Source organism: Neolamprologus multifasciatus, chromosome 23 (assembly GCF_963576455.1).
Source record: "Neolamprologus multifasciatus chromosome 23, fNeoMul1.2, whole genome shotgun sequence".
Classification (NCBI taxonomy): domain Eukaryota; kingdom Metazoa; phylum Chordata; class Actinopteri; order Cichliformes; family Cichlidae; genus Neolamprologus; species Neolamprologus multifasciatus.
In genome coordinates this window covers 15,749,565-15,767,732 of record NC_140460.1, presented here as the reverse complement: position 1 = coordinate 15,767,732, position 18,168 = coordinate 15,749,565, and the positions used below count along the sequence as shown (strand labels likewise).

Here is an 18,168-nt window from a genome sequence, read left to right as displayed (position 1 = left end):
CCTTTATAGCAGGCTTTAAACATGTTTATTTTTAGCATTTTAGCAATGTAGTCTAGAGTAACTGACCCATCTTCAGATCTACCCAAAAGTGGCAACTTCAAGAACTCTGGTTTTTGTCATAATTGACTTTGCTCAGTTTTTTCCTCTGGGTTGCCACCTGAATGACATGTTTGATTAGAGCCTCCCTTCTTGATATATATCCAGCCATTCTCTGCTATAGGGCTAACAAGCATGTCTTTGGACTGTGGGAGCCAGAAGCCAGTACCTGGACAGAACCCAACACTGGCTAGTGGATTGTAATCCAGGGTGTTTTTGCACCATGTGAGGTGATGATGCCAACCACTGTGCCATGTACTACCACAGCTCAAAGTAAATACTAAGTGCACAATTTTTATAAAGACTACTGCAGGTTTTGCTGTAAAGATGTGATCACATGACAGTGAATTCACTAAGGCTACATTGTCAAACTTGGAGCAGAGCCACAACAAACTGTTCTTACAGTCTGAGCAGTGCTTTTCGTGCCAGGTTCCATCACCTTTCTTTGTAAGCTGGTAAAGTGCGTCGTAACTTTCCTCTCTTAATTTAGCAAGAATTTTCTTTATCATTTTATTCACATTAATTAGGCCTTTAATTTACATAAATGTTTGCAAATAGTCTAAAATGTCTCAATTTCTTCACTGTAACACAACAGAAGAAACGACATTCCCTAAAAGCAATCATTACCGACCAATGAAATAACCCCAGTGTGACTGCAGAGTAAGACCTGAAAACTACACGAGCCAAACCAAAGCTGCAGTGGAATCTGGGTCAGAGCTAGTTAACAGATTTGTCTTTCAGCCACGCTCGTCCATCTACAAAGGAAAAAATACAGCGTGGCAGTCTGGAACCGGGTTGCTGCAGCACTGGAAAAGTACAGGGCCCTTCAAAAGGCACATGACCAGCCAGCTTGACATTGACATCAAAGTACCGTGTAACAGTGGGACATTATTTTGCACAGTCACACTGATATAACCTCAGATAGCACCCCTAAACTGTGTCAGGAGACTTTAACGTCAGCCTCTTTTCACTGCAGAAACACTGGAGCGTGGCCACTGTTTCCATTTTAACATCCAGAAACTCAACATTCCCATTTGAGCATAAAAGAAGGAACGTCATGTTGTTCATTCAGTCTTGTTTTATGTTCCATTTCATGGATAAGTTGCTCTGTGCTTCTTTATCAGCAAAATTTAAAGAAACCTCGAGTTACTTGCAGGAATCATGCACCAAATACAAATACACCCAGACCGTGAAAAATGAAAATCACGATCCCCAGGAAAGACACGTTTATTCTGTAGAAATATTTTAGAGATTCATACAATAAGAGAAGAGCAGAATATGTATTTTGTATTAGTATTAGTTAGGCAGACTGTTAAAAAAAAATACTACTACTAATAATAATTTCTGCCTAGAAACCATAATCTGAGATGAGGAGGCACTTTGACTGTTCAATCCATTATTATGAAGAATATTACACCAATCTGCTCTACTTTTAAAACATTTCTAGACATATTACACTGAAAGATTTCATTAGCAGGGAAGATTACAGAAAAATTGGACAAGAACTGAATTAGTATCACAAAGTAGGGAGGTACCTGTCCCTACTACGTTGGACTAACAGTATCGCTGCAGGCAGGGACTAAATTAGAGAAATAATTATCTTTCTATCTATGTTGTTCTCCATTTAGATTGGCCAGGCTGCTTACTAATCCCAGTGTTTGGTCAGTGAGGTCACTAAAAGGAAGAGTGTTTTAGTCCAGTGATGAGAATTTTTAACATTTATCTGAAACCAGGCTTGCGGTTGAATTCCTCGTGGTTTATCTCTGTTCTCTTTCCAGCATCTCGTCTACAGCTTGGCTTTGCCCGGCTGCAGCTGCAGGTTTTGAAGCTTCATAGCCAGACCCATGTTTCCTGTGATCTTCAGCTTGCCCTGGAAAAATGCCTGTGAATCAGAGCGAGAGCAAGAGTGTAATACACTGTAATATAAAAGCATCAGATGGTTGGGAATCAGAAGCATGGTTCATTCAGTGCAGGAGAGAAATACATGCTGTTGGCTTTAAAGAGTTACCATGAGAGATTAACTCAACCCGAGAAAAAGTGGGACAACAGCAACAACAGCTTATGAAAGGTCAGGAAACTCCACAAAGCACACAGGCGTATGAAGGAGAAAGGAATGTTTGTGATGTGAGAAGGTAAAAATCAGGCGAGTGATGTAAAAACGTGACCGTTTTAGAGATAAATATTTTCTCAAGGAAATAAAAATAACAGTCATTCATGTAAGTTTACAGCAGAAATGGGGAAACTGAGGGTTTTTTTATTAGTTCAAAAAACCCAAAAAACAATGCAGATATCCAAATAACTGGGGGTCTAATCAGTGGAAAACACACTGCTGGAGCCTGCATTGCTATCCTTTTGTGATTAATATAAAAATTATTAAATTATTAAAGCTGTGCAACATTCCTTTTGGTAATCTGTAGGAATACATCTCTCCCTCTCTGTCCCTCTAATCTTCCTTTTCTCAGGCCTTGTTGTGGCTTCTCTGCTATCTGTTATCCAAAGCAGGGTTAGAATCATGTACTTGTGCATCATGTAACTGTTTCCCTGTAAGAGCGTCACACACATATCTGTTCCCAGGATAACGTTGGAAGAAGTTAATAAATTAAACTTGCCCCGGCGAGCACTTGCATAGATATTCATCACATATGCTTTTGCTTCCTTGCAATTAAATAAATGCGTTGGAGCTCGCTACTCTGTGTCTCACTTCATAAGGGATGTTTTTTTTAAAAACATCTTGGTCCTTCGAGCTGGATTTCAACATCTCTCCCGTTCATTTCAGCCAATGCGGACCAATACCGTACATGGGGGAGTATGGGACTCCTGCAAGACCTCCACCAGAGTTTAAAAATGACAATTCAGGATCGCTGAGTTGTGCACATTAATATTAGTATTATAATATTATAATAAAAGCTGGAGAAGGTTGCAGAGCGGTTACCAGTGTTTCCAGTGGGACTGCCCTGTGAAACCCCATTGTACGCACCAGTTACTCAGACATTATGACTGTTATAACTGGTTAGCTGACTGAATTATAAAAATTGAAGAACACTCGCAACTAAATAAATAAAATACATACATAGATTAAATAAATAAATAAGTAAATATGTAAAAGAAAGAAAGAAAACAGAAGCTGAAATAGAGAGTCGACTCTAAAATAGACGCAACAGATAAACTAGCAAAGATATAGTGAGGTAAAGTAAAACGCACAATAAAATAAAATAAAGTAAAATGAAAAGCTGTAGGATGGGTAGTAACTGCAGTAAGGTGGAACAGGATGCACTCAATGCCAGTGACGTCAAATCAATGTGCCAAAGAGACTCGAGAGCAGTTCAGCATTTGCCCTAATGGGAAAAGGAGTTCAGATTTGAGGGGAAACTAGATGTTTTTCTCCCATCCTTTTTTTAATGTCACACAGGAAAATCAGAGAGGAAGAGGCAGACACACAGTGCAGAAATGGCTTTTCTAGGACCTCACAGTACATGCAATCACTGCAAATGGCTGTGAACTGATGGTAGATGTCTCTGGATGATATTTTTTAGTGTAAATTGACCTGAGTGCTACCTTAATTTAGTGCTTTCACGTGTAATAATAGTTCAAATGCATTTCCTGCATGGAAAACAACGAGGAGCTGATGAGTCAAATGTCGAATCATAAAAGGTCAAAACTGCATATATATTTAGCTTGAAGGTGCAAAAGAGCCACCATATTTATTTTCAGACAAATCTAATGAAAAGACAATTGGTTCATTTTGTGATATGTGGCTCTCTACCCCTCTCACTGTTGTTTCTGCAAAATACAAATATCTTTAAGTATGGTTTAGTTTTTAAAACGGTTCCCAGTTTGTAATCTTAGCTACTAAAAACCAGTGTAATTGACTTATTAAACATTTGTTGTACCAGTAAAGTGGTTCCATATCAGGGGTAAATGCTTTCCAGGGTTAGTTTCGCAATTCACAGAATACTTGGAAAGAGCTAAAACTAAAAGGTAACTTATTACGTTGTTTCTTATCTTCTGTACATTTCAACTAATGAGGACAGTGAATGTGAATGTAGTCCGTGTGAGCCAAAGGCTCCTACTTCAAAGTCCACAAAACGCCCAGTGTCATGGTGTTTTCTACTTTTGTATCTATATGATACCACAGAGCGGACCTAATATAGTGATCGCAGGCAAAGATGCCCCACAGCTCTGCTGTTCAGTCTTTGTTTGTGTACTGCAGGCAAACAAAAGAACCATCCTGTAAAAGGAGGATAGCTAAAACAGCTTGTTTCAGACAGAGGATTGAGAAACCAAGAAGAAGCAAGTAACACTAAAGAGATGGATAAGCAGATTCAGTATACGTCTTAAAGCAGTGGCTCTCTCACAATGCCAAAAACGTTAACAGCTCCTACACTACAATTTTTAAATCCACCATCACAAACAAATAAGGATCTGAGCTAAATTTAAGTAAATTAAAGTACAAGTCTGACTAAAGTAAACATTAAAATTTGTTGTATTACTGATCTTCATCTGGGAGTATTTGCCTGACGCCCTGATGACCCTGCACATTCATCAGGGCACGTTGGTTTTTTCACATGCTGAGGCCGTGCACAGCTCCGTGGCCGTGCTGGAGAGGCCACAGCTAACAAGATATCCAGCAACTGAAATGATTGAGAACATGCAGAGCTTTGGTCCAGCTGGTCTTGGTCTTTTTTTCCAGTTAATTTTTTCGAAGGTGTGAGACAATCTCCAGGACAACAATGTTTATCAAAACAGCAAACTCCTCATTCACAGTTCCACAGCTGAAATTAAGCTCATCTATGAACAAACTGACTTTTTCCAAGACTGGCAACAGCGGGTTCGACTCTTTGGAGGAAAAACTTTTTTTCTCAGTTGGCAGCTCAGCAGAAATGTCCGTTCCAGGTGGCTAATAGCTGTGTACTTTAAGTCAGGCTGAAAAACATATAAAATTAATGTTGTAAAAATGTTTTTTGGAAAGCTGTGGGAAGCTCACACTAGACATCCTAAGTATTTGTGGGTAATATAGGACCTTGCCAGACAACTGGAGAACTCATGGCAGAGGGACATAAGCGGATACATAAACATGGTAACACCATGTCAGACTTATCAACTAACGCTTATACAGAAATCTAAAAGAGTATATGATAGTGCCTTTCCTTCTCACACAAATCATTCAATATGTTTCTAAATCAGTTATTAGTAAGTGTTACACTTTTATTAGCCAAAACAAAAATGAGACTTGAGAAAAACAAATACTGCATGCTTGTACAAAATTAAATAAAATAGTACCGGAAATGTCTTTAGTTTAAGGTTTTTTGACTTTGAAATGGCTCAAGATCGCTGTCAGCTAGTCAACTAGCACATTTAATGCCGGGCTCACACTGTGCGATTTTTGGCCCATTTTGAGCCGATTTTTGAGTCGTGCGACCGCTTTGGTGATCGGCCCAATTTTGGCCTTCATCGTGCGTCGTGCATCGTGTAGTATACGTGGGGTAACGAGTAGCGATTAACACCTCAAGACCAGCTCCCGATCATCAATCGCTTGGTCGTGAGGGTGTCACCGCAGTTTCTCACACTGCGCATGCGCAAACACATATGTCAGCAAAAAAGACGGCGCAGCACGGCAGTGCAGCGTGTGATCTGGACACAAGCAATGGAGGCACTTGTAGAACTTTGGAAAGCTTATCCGAGCCTTTTCGATGTGGCCTCACAAAATTATCACGACCACAACAACCGTGAAAATAGTTGGATGGACATTGCTGCTCAATCACAGCTGCCTGATCAATGTTTTTCATTAGCAATTTAGCAAAGTTGATGGCGGTGGTGTGTCTGTGTGAGTGAAAGACAGAGAGGGAGAGCGAGTGACAGAACTTCTAACCCCTGCGAGTCAATCGTACAGTTTGAGCAGGAGCTGAATCGCTCGACTGACAAAATTGCACAGTGTGAGCCCGGCATAAGGAGACTAAGATGTTTTTGTTTGGTTGGGGTTTTTTGGTACTTTATGGAAAGAAAAGAGTTCAGTGAATCAACTTCAGCTGCAGTATCAACAGACCGAAGGGAAAATGGTAAATGGACAGCACTTATAGCACTTCACAGTTTAGCCTCCAGGCTGTACCAACACTGAATACTCACAGTTTGTGGGTTCATTTTCCCAGTCATCAAGGCCAACAAGTCTGCGTCCGACATAGAAATGGTGCAATCGGCTTTCTTATCTGCAGGGCAGAGACAACAGAAACCGAGCTAAGTTTAAAAAACATGTTACAGCTCAGAGGTTTTTGTTCACTGACTGAAAAGAATGGGAGCAGTTTAACCCTCAAGAGACAGAGATATTTTAACACCGAAAATGGGACCGAGGGATCATTCGTGAATCCATTATATTGGATACAAGAAGACTGGAAGACTTTAAATCATGCTCACACAGCCGCTCAGTTTTCTCACCAGTATCATTGTGAACGCAGCCTTTGCCGTTTTTCACATCCACAAACCAAGTTGCCTCCTTTCCACTTGGGCCGTCCTTTACGTTGAAGGCAAACACTCCACCAATCTTTTTCACAAACTGCTCCCCATCCTGTACAAAGACATTTCACATACCTTAAGCCAAAAACAGTTTCCACTACATGTGACTGAAGGAAAAATATATGAAAAATATTTCACGAGTTTTGCAAATTCAATGCAGTAACAAAATGTTCCAAAGTTGTCAGTTTTTAAAAGAACAACTTTTACTGCCTACATTCACTCATCTTATGCTCAACCTGATAAGCCATGTGTTATTTTCTTTAGAGTTTCAGGTAATGGCAGAAAAACTACTGGAAATTTTCAGATAGTGAAGGGAAAAAAAACAGTGGAAAATCTGCCCAACTCCAGTTCAGGATTTGGTAACTATAGGTGCAGCAAAAAAAGTGGGCTAAATTTACATTTGAGCTAAATGTGCACAGGAACTGAAAATCTATAAAATGATAAAGACTATGAGGCTTTATTTAAAACTAAACATTTTGAATATTTATACAATTTTGAAACAGTTCGATCAGGGGTGTCAAACTCCAGCCTCTGGAGGCTTCGAGGACACCAGGTTTTAGATGTGTCCTTGATCCAACACAGCTGATTTAAATGGCTAAATGACCTCCTCAACATGTCTTGAAGTTCTCCAGAGGCCTAATGAACTAATCATTTGATTCAGGTGTGTTAACCCAGGGTGAGATCTAAACCATGCAGGACACTGGCTCCCAAGGCTTGAAGTTCGACACCCCTGAGTTAGATGAATCATTGTCTCCAATTACCATTCAAGAAAACCATCCTTTTTTTAAATGGAGATGGATAATCCATTAAATTTAGTTCTAAAGCTAAGTTCTGATTCTACAACGCAGTGGTTCTTAACCTTGGATGAGTCCAAGCCCATTGCAACTTTTTCATAAACTCATCATCCTGCCTGCTGTCCTGTTTGCTGCTGCCACTCTCTAAAGAGAAATCAGCTAATTTCATATATAATATCTGGTTACAGTTCATTAACAACTAAAAGTGACATAATGAGCAAAGTTAGGTATTGTAAATAAAGTATTTGATCACGAGCAGCAAACCTTTTGAGCGGATGTGTGTTTGTGTGCATGCATGTGTAAAAAAGTTGGACTTTGTCATAAAGCATGATCAGCCAGGGGTAGAGCAGACACCCCTGGCACCCTTGTATGGTACAGCTTTGTCAATTAAAATGTAGCCATAACTTAAAGGATATCCTGCTTTAATCATTTATTTTTTTTACGCTAAATAAGGCCATACTTTACAAAATGAGCATTAATTAAGGACTAAGACCATAAAATTGGTAAGGAAAGCCATTTAATGGCTATGAATCAACTGAGAAGAAAGGTTCGTTACTCAAAAACCTCTGTGTTATCCAGGTTCTTTTGGCAACCAGAGGAGTTGCTGTGCCCTGCTGGCCATCAGCGGAAGAAATGTGAGGAGTGAATGCACAGGGGCATTAGGGCTGTTCGATATAACGATATATATAGAATGATGATATAAAAACGTCTATCGTTTCATTTTACGCTATCGTTTGTGTCGTGGTGTCTCAAAATAAACTGTTTACAGCAATATTTTTCCATCGTTTTGATGGACACTGTAGTGGCTATATTCATTTCTTACAGTTCTCTCTTTCTCTTATATTTAATATAACCACACTACGGACAAGCGACTGTTTTTATGCATTGTTGTTAGCAACAACGACGGTAAAACCCGTCCGCTTGTTTATTTTCCACATAAACATTTCACAATAATAATAATAATTCTAACATCGGTCATCTAATGAACATATAAAAAATAATGTGTTCTTCATGTGTTCTGATTAACGTAAAACTATGACAGAGATATTTGTAGCTTCGTGTGGTACCTCTCGGTTTTTGGCAGGTGATTCTCTTCTTGTTTAGCTCATAAACATGCTCAAATGTTAAAATAAACTATGTTTGCTAAATGTGAACGCCCAGAGGTATACACATGTAAGTGAACACAATAAAAGTGCTTTAAATGAGAAGGCATCCTGCAGAGTTTTTATCATTAGTATTATTGTTGTGGAGTTTTACTTTTAATCACTGGGTATGTTTGATAATTATTCTTCATTAGCCAACTACCTTCCTCTCCTCCTGCTTTCTTAGTGTTGATTGGCTGTGGAGGATGAATTGCACTTATATAAAGCCACAGGAAGGTTGGAGTGACTGTCTTCACTTGTTTTTCAGTAGTTCTTTGTTATTAATTAGTTGTTTCAGTAATTACCTGCTGCCCCATTTTCAGTTTTTGCTTTAATAGAGCTGTCAGTCTCAAAGCAAACAGCTTTTCAACAATTTAAGTTTCACAGGCAATTTTCATTTTGTCATTTTTCCCCTCATTCCTGACATTCCAACAAAAACCAAGTATTAATCATAATCCATAAACGTTTTCCCTTCTTGGCTCATGCAAAGTTTAACATTAAATCACATAAACACTTTCAATAGGCAACAGATTGTTTTTATTCCCCCCCCCCCCCCCCACCACCACCCACCCACCCACACACACACACACACACACACACACCATTGTGTCCCCATTCTGACTTTTTTTTTTTTGGGCTGTTTTTCATTGCACACACACTTATTGCCAAAAACCCTTTTATTCAACAGCTGTTCTTGTAAATTTCCAGCTGTAACATGACAGGAAATTATCTGAAAGGTAATCTAGTTGAAGTAATGTAAACAGAGATCTTCAAGATTCCAGTTTTTGCTAAAAATTAGTCTTTGACATCATCTTTAGATGTGAAAGGGTTCTAGACTTTAGTCTTTTATAAGTGTTTTCATAGTTTTCTAGTGCATGGGCATTAGGTGACTGGCTTCAGTCTTAAAGAAGAAGCCTAAATTTGATAACTCACTCTGTGGTTTGGTTCAAGGCCTTCTTTTGTTTGTTTTGGCCTCCTATAATTGTTTTTGTATTATTAAATCTGCTTTGAACTGCAGTATGATTAGTCTGTGAGCTACAGACTTGGGGCCTGAAAGAGCTTCCCCATTTTATGTGTATTGTGGCATTAAGGTGCCAAGGAAAGCAGCAATTAATCATCAAAATGATACAGCTAGCAATAAAAACACAAATGGAAATAATGCAATTAAAGTATGAAAGGAAACAGCTTTTCAGATAAGCCAATACAGTTGACATTTCTGGGGCGTAGAAGACACACGACGGGTTTTGGTGGGAAAACAAAATGTAAACAGCCTTAAATCTGCCGGGTGCACCTTTTACTCAGGTGTTTGTGGAGTACACTCTGCAGCCCAACACAGGTCAGCGACAAAAGTATTACATAACCTAGTTCATCCTTAAGCTACCCAAAACTTGGATTTGAGTAGAAACAAAAAAAAAAAAAAAGAAAAGAAAAACATTGAAGTAATATGAAAATACAAAAGTAGAACAAATTCCTTCTGATAAGATAAAGATAAGCTCCCAAGCTAAAAACTCAAGTCTGTTTGTCTGATCAGTTTTCAGAGATATTACACTAAACTTTGCTGCCATTTCCTCATTGATGACAAATCCCACTCATTACGTAGAAAGCACTGCTGGCGCGCTTGAGATGAATCTGTATGATTGAGGTCAACTAAAGGTAACTGCTTAAAAACAGAGTTTTGATGGAAACCATTTGTCTGATTGAGTCACCATAAGCTTGATATTATTTTTTTGTGTTATAAAATGATAGTTTGGGAACGGATCCTGATGTGCCACCATAAGGCTAAAAGCCTGTGTAGCTATATGAACACAAGCCTAGGAAACTGTAAATGCTTGGATAGGTGGATTCAAGTATTTATTAACATTTTTTACAAAATTATTGTGTTTCATTTTTTAAGCAAAGACCAAATCATAATACATATTATTAAAACACCTAATATGTTTTTTATTATACATATTTATTTATTTATTTATTTATTTTCACTGAAAAAGGCATGGAAAATATTAGGGATGCACCGATACTGGTATCGGGTATCGGGGCCAATACTGTAAAATGTGTGTGTACTCATACTCGTAAAAGTTAACCGATACCATGAACCGATACCAACTTATTTCATTAATCAGAGGGTGGCTTGTCATTTCTGTTGTAGTTTTTTAGATTGGCCACTAGGGAGCCAATTCCTACAAAACTGCTCAAAGAAGTACTGCCATTGATTAATTCTTCGATCTTATATATGATCAACCTATCTCTAATAATCGGCTATGTACCACAGGCCTTCAAGGTGGCTGCAGTTAAACCTTTACTCAAAAAGCCATCTCTAGACCCAGCAGTCTTAGCTAATTATAGGCCAATCTCCAACCTTCCTTTCATATCAAAAATCCTTGAAAGAGTAGTTGTCAAACAGCTAACAGATCATCTGCAGAGGAATGGCTTATTTGAAGAGTTTCAGTCAGGTTTCAGAGCTCATCACAGCACAGAAACAGCTTTAGTGAAGGTTACAAATGATCTTCTTATGGCCTCTGACAGTGGACTCATCTCTGTGCTTGTCCTTCTTGACCTTAGTGCAGCATTCGATACTGTTGACCATAATATCCTATTAGAGCGATTAGAACATGCTGTAGGTATTACAGGTATTGCACTGCAGTGGTTTGTATCATATCTATCTAATAGACTCCAATTTGTGCATGTAAATGGAGAGTCCTCTTCACACACTGAGGTTAATTATGGAGTTCCACAGGGTTCAGTGCTAGGACCAATTCTGTTTACATTATACATGCTTCCCCTAGGCAGCATCATTAGAAGACATAACATACATTTTCACTGCTATGCAGATGACACCCAGCTCTATCTGTCCATGAAGCCAGATAACACACACCAATTAGTTAAACTGCAGGAATGTCTTAAAGACATAAAGACTTGGATGGCCACTAACTTTCTGCTTCTTAACTCAGATAAAACTGAGGTCATTGTACTCGGCGCTGAAAAGCTTAGAAATATGGTATCTAACCAGATTCTTACTCTGGATGGCATTACCTTGGCCTCCAGTAACACTGTGAGGAACCTTGGAGTCATTTTTGACCAGGATATGTCCTTCAACGCACATATTAAACAAATATGTAAGACTGCGTTCTTCCATTTGCGCAACATCTCTAAAATTAGAAATATCCTGTCTCAGAGTGACGCTGAAAAACTAGTTCATGCATTTATTACTTCCAGGCTGGACTACTGCAATTCATTATTATCAGGATGTCCAAAAAACTCACTGAAAAGCCTTCAGTTAATCCAAAATGCTGCAGCAAGAGTACTGACAGGGACTAGAAAGAGAGAGCATATTTCTCCTGTTTTGGCTTCCCTTCATTGGCTTCCTGTTAAATCCAGAATTGAATTCAAAATCCTGCTCCTCACATACAAGGTCTTAAATAATCAGGCCCCATCTTATCTTAATGACCTTGTAGTACCATATTACCCTATTAGAGCACTTCGCTCCCGCTCTGCAGGCCTACTTGTTGTTCCTAGAGTATTTAAAAGTAGAATGGGAGGGAGAGCCTTCAGTTTTCAGGCCCCTCTTCTGTGGAACCAGCTTCCAGTTTGGATTCGGGAGACAGACACTATCTCTACTTTTAAGATTAGGCTTAAAACTTTCCTTTTTGCTAAAGCATATAGTTAGGGCTGGACCAGGTGACCCTGAATCCTCCCTTAGTTATGCTGCAATAGATGTAGGCTGCCGGGGGATTCCCATGATGCATTGAGTTTTTCCTTTCCAGTCACCTTTCTCACTCACTATGTGTTAATAGACCTCTCTGTATTGAATCATATCTGTTATTAACCTCTGTCTCTCTTCCACAGCATGTCTTTTATCCTGTCTTCCTTCTCTCACCCCAACCGGTCGCAGCAGATGGCCGCCCCTCCCTGAGCCTGGTTCTGCCGGAGGTTTCTTCCTGTTAAAAGGGAGTTTTTCCTTCCCACTGTCGCCAAAGTGCTTGCTCATAGGGGGTCATATGATTGTTGGGCTTTTCTCTGTATCTATGAAGCGTCTTGAGGCGACATTTGTTGTGATTTGGCGCTATATAAATAAAATTGAATTGAATTGAATTATTATTTTATTTATTATTTATTTAATAATAATTATTTTGTTTGTTTGTTTACAATATGGACACTCTGCAATAATTTAAAAGTTTATTTTATTCGCAAACCTAATTTGTATTTATTTTATTCCAAACAGAAGTGTTTATTTATTATTCCGAAAGCTCGAGACAGTGCCAATAGTTCAGTGATATTTTGTAAAATTACAATGTGGATACTCTGCAATAATTTAACAGAAGTGCTTATTTTTCACTTGAAATTTTTTTGTGGTCATTTTTATTAAGATTTTATTTTTTATCGACAGGGAATATAATAAAACCTGTCTTCCAATTAATTGTATTTGTGTGTGTGTGTGTGTGTGTGTGTGTGTGTGTGTGTGTGTGTGTGTGTGTGTGAGATACGATACGGTAGACGTATCGTTTTTTGTACTCTGTATCGGCAAGTACTCAGATCCAAGTATCGGTATCGTATCGGTTTGAAAAAATTGGTATCATTGCATCCCTAGAAAATATTAATCAAAGGAGCAAAAAAAAATTAAACAAAGATTATTTGAAAATATATGAGAAAGAAACTTAGATTATAGTGTTAACTTTACCAGGAAGAAAAAAATAACATTTGTTAGAAATAATGTTGAAATTTCCACCTCTAAATGCTCCATTCTATACAGGTCTTTATACTACTGCTTTATACACATTTCTATAATGTGAATGGGATGCCGATCCTTAAGCAATACCTAAATGCTGTTAAAACCTGTCCTCTTATTTGTCAAAGGCAGCTAATCAGAAGAATGTGGGCTCATGGTAAAAGCAGACTTAAGAGAGAGGAAGCAGGCCTAAAACAGCCCAAAGCCCTGGAACTAGACAAAATTGAACTATAAAGTCTACGAATAAAACTACGGAGCTGGAAAAGCGCATATCAAGTCCCATTCGTGTAGGTAACATAAATACCTCCTGCAGTTTCTTGTCGATTTCCTGGAACACAGCATGCGCCTTGAACCCCTCCAGTCCATCACTTGCGCTAGTGTCAATAGCTTGATCATCCTTCATGATCATCCTTCAGATGATGAAGACAAATAAGAATAGGAAGGTGACGTTAGAGATAAAAAGAAAAGAATGAAAATACTGCCTGAAGTACCTAAAGTAACTTAAACTTGTAACTCTTCAGTAGTTTGGACACTACTATCACATACTAAAACTGAAAAACATTTTCCACCTGGGCACATGTATTCTGAATTGAGCTCTTTAACCCGCTGCGTAAAGATTCGCTTTTCCACCGAGCAACCGTGGATTTCCAACCACCGTTTGCTCTTGCTACCGTATGAAGTGTAACTAGTCAGTGCTCCAGTGATGTTTGGTTGGATCATTTGTTTACATTTGGGTGGAAAATCACCAGCTGCTAGTGTTTTTGACTCAACTTGTAAAACATGTTTGTTAGTTCCACATTTAGCAGAAACAGTTATCTTGCATACTTTGCATAGCACTGTTGTTGGTTGGAGGTTATTCAAGTAACCCCATTTCTGACTCTAACTGTCAGAAACGTATGGGCTTGTCTCACTGTTGTGAGCGATAGGGGCATTAAACATGTGGCACCCGAATAACAATAACATTCCAATTAGAGCTGGGCGATATATCGAGTTTTTAAAAAACATCGATATATTTTTATTCGAGATATAAGATGTGACAATATCCTTTATATCGATATAGTCTATGTTACGTTATAACTATACTTGTGGAGCCGCAAGTTTGCCTCTCTTTCGTCCACTTTTGTCTTTACGCAACATTACTCGGCCTCGCCCCTCCTTCACTGACCACAACTCCCCCGCCTCCCCCATCGCTTCACCTGCAGGAAGCGACAAGATGGACACGGCAAATCTCCGTTAACGAGTTACTGCGCATCGCCCCGTGCGTGGGGCTGGACAGCGTCAACGTGTTAGCTAGCTAACCACGCTAACGAGCTAACCACGCTAACGCCATGCACGGCCTAGAATCCTTTCATTTTCTCAAAAGTTGACAGCGCACCTTATGTATGAATTCTGGTTGTGCTTGATGGCCGCGAACCGATTTTATGTGGTACACAGCGCTCAGCAATCTGTCAAAAAATGTTTTAGTACGACTTTGGTAAGCTAATGAGCTGCACCGCTTGATGGATTGTCAGAGCATTACGGCTACCGAGGAGCCTCGCGGAGTGATACGTACTGTGCTTCAACGTAATATTACCCTACTGTGTATAAGGACCATAAATGGCACCTGTTAAGAGACGTGGTTACGAAGAGGATTTCAAACTCAATGCTGTCAGTCACACAGTAGAAGTTGGGAACAGAGCAGCTGTGAAATCTGTCTTTGTTACTATGCTCTGCGTCTTTTAGTTTACATTTTGACTGCACAATTGTGAGCTTTTTGTTATGCACAAAAACAACATTGTTTTCTTTTATTTAGGGAGCATTATTATTATTTAATAAATGCTCATAATTTATTTTTGAGTAAATTTTATGTACATCTATGCTCTATGTTAATAAAAGTGCCTGTGTGACATCTGGGACACAGCTTTGAACTCTCTTTTTGTTCTTACTTTATGGCTTTAAAAAAAGATATTGAGATATATATATCTTATATCGCCGTCCAGGTAAAAAATATCGAGATATGAATTTTGGGTCATATCGCCCAGCCCTAATTCCAATGTAACACTTTTATATATCACGTAAGATTTTACACTGGTATTATCACAGATGATATGATACGACACAGCCCTACTTGAAAACACCACTGTGTATTTAATTGTGCAGCTATTTTGAAGCACTTATGTAAAAATAACTGAGACACACAAAACTCCAGGACATAAAAAATAGTCAATAAACACCGTGTCACAGGTTGGCAACTTTAAACACAACAATAGAGCTTTATCAATGGCTCATTAATGCCATGGTACATCTTTACTAAAACACTAATTAAACAGTTCAGTGTTCACTCTTCGACAAATTTTTGTTCAGGACTTGTTGATCGCAGGGTACCTTCCTCATAGTTCCTCATGGTTTATTCTTTCCATCATTATCAGCAAAATTCCCCATTAATGTGCCCTCAAGATGCTGCCTGTTTCCTTCACTCTCCAACATAGGTCGAGAGTGCCAACGTCTGCCTGCCACATAGCGCCAACTAGGGCTGGGCCATATCATTCCGTTCACGGTAATACCGGTATAATGTTGGGCAACGATAAGAAAATGAAATATCACGATAGAATATGGGTAAAACGCGCATGCACAGTGCCTTTGTTTTCATACGCACATGGTGGAAAAAGCATGGCGGCAACGGAGAATGAGAAGGGCGAAAGCGGATCGTTGAATGAAACGGATAAACCAGAATTGGTTTGTAAAAATGCTGCAACTTCAGTGGTGTGGAACTGGTTTAGCTTTCATCTGTCAGACAACAAAACACTATTTTTGGTAGAGCATGCTAACGGGCCGTCGTTATTACCGTGTTTTTTGGAAAATAGTGTATAACCTCTTTTTAAGTTTTGTAGATATTATACATGGTTATGCTGAGGATATGTCGGCCAGTTTCCACTGGAAATGCCTTTTGGTTAAACTGTCAGCAAGGAATTTGCATTTGCACTGTTAAATTTTTATATAACTTTAATGCGCATAAAAAACAGCTGCTTGTTTAAGTGAAAATATATTGATGTTTTTTTCTTTTTTTGCACTAATAAAGTTGTGGAGTTGTAAAGTGTTTTGTCTAGTGTCAATTATATCGTCAGTTATATCGTTATCACAAATTTTCAAATGTATATCGTGATAAATATTTTTGGTCATATCGCCCTGCTCTAGCGTCAACAGAACTAAATTAAATTGAACGGTTGAAAGCTTGACTGAAATTATAACAGCAAATGCAAACGTAAGAGACTTCAAGACAATGATGAGCCTGCAAAACAAATTAAACATAGAAGTCTTGTTTTTCCACATGTTATCTCACCCTCAGAACCTTTGGTACAAGTCTGTAAGTTGTTCCAAAGTGCAGGACTAAAGACTCTGGTGAGGCAACATATGCACTCTGTACTGCTGAAAATGTCAGAATCTTTACACATACTTTAAATCTACCACTTCAACCAGGCTTTTGATCAAGATGACTTTTAGGCACTAATTAATTTTTATTTGTCTTTTCAACTTTTGCAGTCAGTATATTTTAGAAAAACTTTACCAGATTTTGCTTGAGTTTTAATTTCCCTTGTGTTCTTTTTTTACAATATAAAAAAAACAAACTTCTTTCGTGTAAAAACACACCAGGTTGGTTTTAACAACAGGGTTTTGTGAATTTTTGGTATCTGGTATTTTGTTGCCTCTGGAGGCCTTTTGTAAGATGGATGTTCAAGCATGCCTTATAAATAAATTATCACATTTTTATACAGATCTAACGTAGGAGTGTCAAACTCACTTTAATTAATGGCCAGTGTGATGCCTAATTTAATAGATAATAATGTAGTTTTCTTTTTTATGCAAGAAAAGACAAGTACATCCTAAAAACTCTCCCGTTGTGAACCATCTATTTACAAAAACAAATAATGAACAACCTGAGATACCTTAAAAATTACCTACAGGACCAGAGCCCAGGGCCAGGGCCGCATATGTGACACCTCTGTCTAACCTGTTGGTCAGGATTCAGACAGCAACTCCACATGACATCCAGCTTGACATTTACACAAAGAACAAGCAGGGATGCCACCGTGTGATTACCCTCAAACAGCTCCTCAGCAGCTGAGATATTTAACATGCCAACCGGAATCTTGTATGAAAAAACCAAAAGAGCTAACGTTGTTGCAATATTTAACATTTAACCTATTTTTCAGCTAGCCAGGACAGCAAACGGTGACCTCGGAAACGTGCCGCAGTTAAACAGTGCAAGCTGTGCTTTTCTCACCTCGGTCTCTGTAATTCGGGCATTTTGCTGTGAATGTAGGTGAACAAACAGCTCCTCGGTTTGTGTGGCAGCAGCAGAAGGGCTGATGTTGCTTGCACTTCACCTGCTATTAGCTTAACGGCTGCACTTCCTCGTTTCTTGCACTTTCCCGGATATTCAGACTCGACCTGTCGATGTCAGATAAACCAGATTAGCTGACTGTCCTATGGATTCACTTGGTAACATCTAGTTTACATGTGCTTGTTCAGATAATTTTCTTAAACAGATCCGTAGGGTTAAATTACATAGATTTTTTTTTTTACAATTAGTAACCTGATCCACTAAATGTATTCATAACAGCTATTTAAATATAACCGTATATAAAAGCAGGCGTTATTAATCAGTAATTCAGGCTCTGTGCCTTTGGATGACCAGGTGCAGGGACCCACAGGAAGATTATAAGATTATTTAAAGATAAAATACATTTAGTGTAAAAAAAAAAAAAAAAAAAAAGGTTTACAAATATTTTCATGCTTAAAGAAACGCCAGAGCACAAGAGTTTACACATTTATGTTCAAATGAATGTTTTGCAAAGTGATTAAGTGCGAAGTATTTATACTCTGTTGTCTTTACTGTCTTTGTTTTACTAAAGTTTTATTGAATCTG

General features: G+C 38.6%; 2 protein-coding genes across 2 annotated transcripts in view; one reads left to right on the top strand and one right to left on the bottom strand.

Annotated features, from left to right (window-relative positions):
* s100p (S100 calcium binding protein P) overlaps positions 1 to 6,207 on the top strand; it is a 320,093-nt gene extending 313,886 nt beyond the window's left edge. Inside the window, exon 6 of the mRNA XM_085150634.1 lies at positions 5,447 to 6,207. The gene's annotated coding sequence lies outside the window, so the exon portion shown is untranslated. The remainder of the gene's footprint in view (positions 1 to 5,446) is intronic.
* Positions 1,157 to 17,686, bottom strand: scp2b (sterol carrier protein 2b). Its single transcript, XM_085150630.1, has 5 exons — positions 17,524 to 17,686; positions 13,567 to 13,672; positions 6,526 to 6,655; positions 6,220 to 6,299; positions 1,157 to 1,978 (listed from the first exon to the last, which is right to left on the bottom strand). The coding sequence occupies exons 1-5, from the start codon at positions 17,544 to 17,546 to the stop codon at positions 1,883 to 1,885; spliced, it is 435 nt and encodes a 144-aa protein (XP_085006756.1). The 5' UTR covers positions 17,547 to 17,686; the 3' UTR covers positions 1,157 to 1,882.
* Positions 17,687 to 18,168: the final 482 nt, after the last annotated feature.

What these genes read in the sequence shown, in the direction of transcription:
- scp2b (XM_085150630.1), bottom strand. Translation starts at nt 17,546, where the DNA reads ATGCCCGAATTACAGAGACCGAG. An exon ending in TCGACAAGAAACTGCAGGAG is followed by an intron (nt 6,656 to 13,566) that starts GTATTTATGTTA and finishes GTCTTTGTACAG; the next exon opens with GATGGGGAGCAGTTTGTGAA. An exon ending in GGAAAATGAACCCACAAACT is followed by an intron (nt 1,979 to 6,219) that starts GTGAGTATTCAG and finishes TCTGATTCACAG; the next exon opens with GCATTTTTCCAGGGCAAGCT.